Genomic DNA, 5,550 nt, shown 5'->3' with positions numbered 1-5,550 from the left:
ATACACAGGGGTTCAAATTTTTTTTAAACAGTCAATTGCCACAGGGAAAGTGACTTTAAGAAAGTAACTTGCCCTGACTAATTTTCCACTAGCCCTGATTTTATGAAATAATCATGATGATGTAATTATGAAAGAATAAATCAACATGGTATTTGATGTTTATGTTTACAGGACTATTAGATTTATTGAAAAGTGATAAATAGCAAAGAAAGATAACTCTATTTTAGTATCATTGGGAAATTTAATAGCTACATTTTGAGCAGATATGAAATTAAATCCAAGTTTATTTGCAGTTTGAAACCATAACAAGTAGGATACCATTATTTGATTGCCCGAAATGAAAACTGACTTGTCCCGGGCGTTCTGCGATGGGATTTTTGAACCCCTGATATAGCTGTTATCCATTAAGTTGTATGCTTCGTTATTGACCTGCCAACTTCTAGAATGCCAATCAAACAATCATTAACAAAAGAGTATGATTAAGGATTCAATCTAATGCCTTTATCCCAGATCTGCTACTGTCTTTATCGAGGTGAGTCGTCCCCCGTTGAGTCGTCCTCGTGCAGGTCGGCCAAGCTCTCAGGGGCCACATACTCCTTCACATCACTAAGTTGTTCCTTACAGTTAAAGTTCCCATCCCTCTCAATGAAGTACTGTACAGCATTTAATACCACCACATTGTCTATGATCTCATACTGTTGGACCTCCAGCCTCTCGGACATCGATTCCAGATATGACTTCAATACATCAGGCTCATGTCCAATAACCAACACACAGTCATGTATATCTCTACTGGAGAACCCTTTACTCTTCAGATAATCAATGTTTGCTTTTAATATCGATTTGTCCCGGGAGAAAACGAGATTCGAACGTGGTCCCAGATTTGAAAACACAGTTTTGGGCAAATCCAGCTGACGGGCAACGAAATTATGGTGTCTGGCTTTGCCTGGTTTGGGTGAGATTGTTCTATGCTGCAGGATATTGATGAGAGACATTGCAGTGAATTTTGTCAGACCTACATTGTGCGCTGTCTTGACAGTTCGTTGTAGTGTAGACAGACTGATCTGCATGAGGTAGAGATGGTTCAGAAGATCCTTCTTGTTAATGCCCTGGTCCAACAGGAATATTATTTTCAGCAAAACTGTCTTCAGTGGCACTGCACAATACTTAACATCCAGCTGGGATATATCTACTTGTAACAACCGAGCAACGTGTTCACATCTCTGTTGCTTCTTGTCAGTCTTTTCTCTTGAATAAAGAAGCAGCTTTTCAGTGTCAAGAAAAAGTTCTCTTGATTCTTTGTCAAATGTTCCCACTTTGCCGCACCGGATTTTCTGAATTCCTGATGCCACTTCAGCAAGATCATCCAATTTCCTTTTAAGGATGAAGCAGTTTTCCCGGACTTCATCCAGCGTGATGCCAGTTGAGAGAAGATAGTCAATCTTGGGCGCGAGTCGTTTTGCAGTTTCTGATTTCAGGAATGGGTACTGTTTCCCTAAGGCCTCACAGTGTTCCACTGAACACTGCAACAATTTTGATATTTCATGCCTCTGCTTCTTCTGGTGATCTTGGACAAGTTTCTGAAAATCTCCTTTTGAACGCAGATGAGCGATCTTGACTCTTTCAACATTTACATCCAGATGCCTCTTGCGCAACTTCTGGACAGCCTTGAACACCTGAACCTCGGTGAGAAGAAGGACGTCGGGGCTGTTGTGGATGTCGTCGAGTGCGCATCCCACGCTCTCCAGGGTCTCTAGACGACTATGGATGCCATGACGAGCTTGTATATTGGCCGGCTTCCCATATAGGACATTGTTGATTTCATTCAGTATCTGAAGGTAGAATTTACAGATGTTACCTTATATGACAAAAGCTAAAAAGTTTTAATTCACTGCCAGAGTAATGTTTACACTACCGTTAAGATGGATAGTGAGAGGGTACGTAGAAGCTAACATAAAATGGGTCTCTATTCCAGCCAATATTTTTGCCAACATTTTAGTGTTTTCAAACTCAATTATATAGTGTGATTGTGAATGATTTCTGTAACATGTTGGTCGCTTACAACCAATTAGAAATTGTATAGATATCACATGATATTTATATGTACGTATGTTACGGAATCACGTTAGAACTTCATAGAAGTTAGCAGAACTAAGGAACAGCAACATATTTATCATATAAAAACTCGAAATGTCAAACATATTGGAATTAGCCAACCTGTGTTGGCAAAGTAGAACTGCCAGAAAGATGACCAAATGACCCATTTAAGCACCTTTCATTACAGCATGGGTTACCATGGTTACTGGGCAAGTGTTCCAGATGGCGTACGTCATAATACCCTTTTACGTAATTACATGTGATTTTGTTCGAAAACACGTTCTCGAAACAATGCCCTATGACGCCTGCATAGCAACACGGTTGTCTAGCTCAGCGAGTGCGAATAAGCTCTGCTCACTGATGTTTCATCTCTACTAGCTTTGTCACTGCATAAGCCCAACGATGTTGAGGATTTCCAGTAGTTGTACAGCGGAGGATGCGCAATTTTTTGCAAGCACCAGTTTGAAATATTTTTCTTTTTTCACTAATACACTCATATTTATTTGTATTACGGGGTGCTGAGATGTTATGTTTTGTGTATTTTGTATTTTATAAATTTAGTAAGAATGCATTACATCGGTCACATTCTGCCATACTCTATTATTGGCAAATTTGGTCAATTTAATTATTCAAATTATGGATAAATATATTTCATATTTCGGTTCCTCGTAACTATAAGGTCTAAATGATTTACAAATGCGAACTGACATACATATATATTTTTTTCATCAGTAATTTGCATTATTACATAGAAATGTTTTTTATTAGTATTTTATTTTTCGAAGCGGTAATAAGGGTTACACTGGACACGTCAGCAATGTTCGTGCCTATTCTATTTATTAGGATTATTTCAAGGAGTTAGGGTTAGGGTAAGGGCTTTGGGCTTAGGGTTTAGGGACCTAATCCCGGACAGTAGGTACATGTCTGGTGTAATACGTGAGTACCATTTGCTGTTTTTCTTTTGCATTTTAATTCTTTTTTCACACAAAAACAGGAAACCAAAAACATCGAAAGTACACTATGAAATGGTTTGATGTAGAAATTTTGGGCTAATGGAAGTTGGCCTGGAATTTGCACTCATGCCTCTTTCACACGCAACATTTGTTCAGTAATGATTCGAAGGCTAACTCACCCTCGTGCCGTCACTAGACATGCTCATATCTCCCTTGTTCCTTAGCGCGATCCACATTATTTTTACAGATTTACCTACATCACTTTTCTGTCACAAAATCACCCTATTTTTATAAAAGCGCGCCATTCATGCATGCACCGTGAAATCAACATCTGACGTCAACAACCCTTTTCAGTTTGAGGCATATCGGCTCATTCCACGCCACACAGTATCTTGTAGATTACGGAATTGGACGAGTGTGCCAAATGGCATCGGGTCCATTCGGCAATTGTCCGTAGATTAAAATCACGAGACACCAATTCTACCCGTAACCATCGTAATTGTCCGTGACCTATTCGACTCTTTCCGTTTATATCCGTGACCTCACAGGAAATTTGCACATTGTGTAACAGTGTGGACGTAGCTCAGTTGGGTAGCTGTTGAGCTAACAATCCATAGGTCGCGGGTTCGTGTCCGACGGGTTTTCACAAACTGGTTGCTTGTCTTAATGACACGTGACACACGGCAGAGATCGTCCTCACGAGTTGTGCTGTATTCTAAAGGTGCTCTTTCCAGATTTCCCAGTATATGACGTTCTGTATATTTATTTCATCACAGTAAGTCACATACATTATCGATAACAATTTTCATATCATCAATCAATAATTCTTATCATTGGATATATTTCTGATAATTGATCTTTTTTATCCATCCCTACAATAATCTAACTGCATATGAGAAGTGAAACTCACATCATCCTTGTCAGCCGGGATGCCCCGCGGAAGCAGAGTGAAACTGTCCTCACGCCTGTCCACCCTGGCCGTCACCACGCTGGTTCTCCCCTCCACAACACTGGAACGTCCTTGACACCAGCATCGTATCCACTTCAACCCAGGTACTTGTGGCCCCCTCGCTGTCGCCCTATACTGAGGAACCACAATGCATCGCAGGAAGCACCTAGCAGCCATTACCCTGAAAGAGAAGTGAACTTGTTATTTCTAAAAAGATAAACATAACACTCCTAGCTGCAAAATCAGAGCTATGTTGACTGCTCCACATATACTATCTGACATCTAATGGCCACTAATAAAAAGGTATGATTCATGCTTTAATGTTTTGTATCTGTGCTCCAAAATGGCTTGGGAACATGGAACTATAATCAGCAGATCATAATTTTCATCTTATTCCATATTTTTTGTTCTGGCAGAGTCTGGAAAGGCTGGTGCAAAATCAAGGAGCCATTACAAAACGTGTTCGCCATTAAACGGTTACCTAACCCTAACGAAATACTGGGTCATTGATCCAACAAGGGATTAAAGGGCTAAAGATGATGTGTGGGTAGGTATGGTAACCTACCCTCACATTAATCTAGACAACCCTTTGAGACCGGTTAGTTAGTGAACAGATTCCATTATCACAATAAAACAGGTATGACTTTGAAGTTACGATTTCACAGCGACAAACTCACAAAGACTAAAGGTAATCAATGTATCTACTGCTTTGGCATTCCTCGCCTGCTGATTATATGCTTGAACCACTCTCGGCGCAGAGCTATATAATGTGATTTATCAGCTATTGGCAACCAAAATCAAAATTTTAAACTTTCTTGTAAAATTGTCTGCCTCTAAATCAGTAGTAAACTTGATCCCATTTAACTGGAATAGCTTGCCTTAAAAACTCAAAATTAAATAGTGCGTTGATTCCTGTATCTCAAGCCAACAAACAGCCCTCGCGATCCTGACAGCTGACACTAGTCTACAGGTCTAGCTAGGTAGAGCCATGTGCACGGCGTTATGGAGCCGGGAACATTGAATGTCAGCCCAGACACAGATCTATCACGAAAACAAGAGACATGTGGGAAGCAAACCCCAACAGCCATTGGTTCATCGTTCACAAAGATATAACTGTTATAACATACAAGAGAATCTTGACTCAACGTACCTAGTAAGAACCCCTTTAACAATACACTTTCATAATTCACGGATCACAACTGGCTGGCAAGGCCGCAAGGTCAAAGTTGATAAATCCGGATCAGTTTAACCAGCTAATGCCTATATAACTGTATCAGTAAAATACGGACAATAGGTTTCAAATAGTGGACTGGTACTTAGTCCCAGAAATAAACATATCGCCTTCGAATATAAACATTTAACAAGAAAAGGATCAAGAAAATAAAATAGATAAAATCTAAAATACGCAAAGGACAATCAATAATTCCATGCTTAGAGCTGAGGCAATCTTACTTGCCTATCACTCTAGACTTAACCTGGACTCATTTTTTCAATTTATTCCCTAGCTCTGAGAGACAGACTATTCGAATATCTGCAACTAAGATATGAAAT

At 39.8% G+C, this 5,550-nt stretch overlaps 1 protein-coding gene across 1 annotated transcript; it reads right to left on the bottom strand.

Moving 5' to 3' along the window:
- Positions 1-396: 396 nt before the first annotated feature.
- On the bottom strand, positions 397-5,225 carry LOC124277599. Its single transcript, XM_046713324.1, has 3 exons — positions 5,150-5,225; positions 3,961-4,180; positions 397-1,832 (listed from the first exon to the last, which is right to left on the bottom strand). The coding sequence occupies exons 2-3, from the start codon at positions 4,174-4,176 to the stop codon at positions 525-527; spliced, it is 1,524 nt and encodes a 507-aa protein (XP_046569280.1). The 5' UTR covers positions 4,177-4,180; positions 5,150-5,225; the 3' UTR covers positions 397-524.
- Between the last annotated feature and the right edge of the window lie 325 nt (positions 5,226-5,550).

Source organism: Haliotis rubra, unplaced genomic scaffold (assembly GCF_003918875.1).
Source record: "Haliotis rubra isolate DU_JTF1 unplaced genomic scaffold, ASM391887v1 Scf106, whole genome shotgun sequence".
Lineage (NCBI taxonomy): Eukaryota > Metazoa > Mollusca > Gastropoda > Lepetellida > Haliotidae > Haliotis > Haliotis rubra.
This window is presented reverse-complemented; position numbering and strand designations above follow the sequence as displayed.

Bases quoted from the DNA above. Each gene is read 5' to 3' on its own strand.
- LOC124277599 (XM_046713324.1), bottom strand. From the start codon at position 4,176: ATGGCTGCTAGGTGCTTCCTGCGATGCATTGTGGTTCCTCAGTATAGG. The intron at 1,833-3,960 runs GTGAGTTTCACT...TTCTACCTTCAG, and splicing joins TCCCGGCTGACAAGGATGAT to ATACTGAATGAAATCAACAA.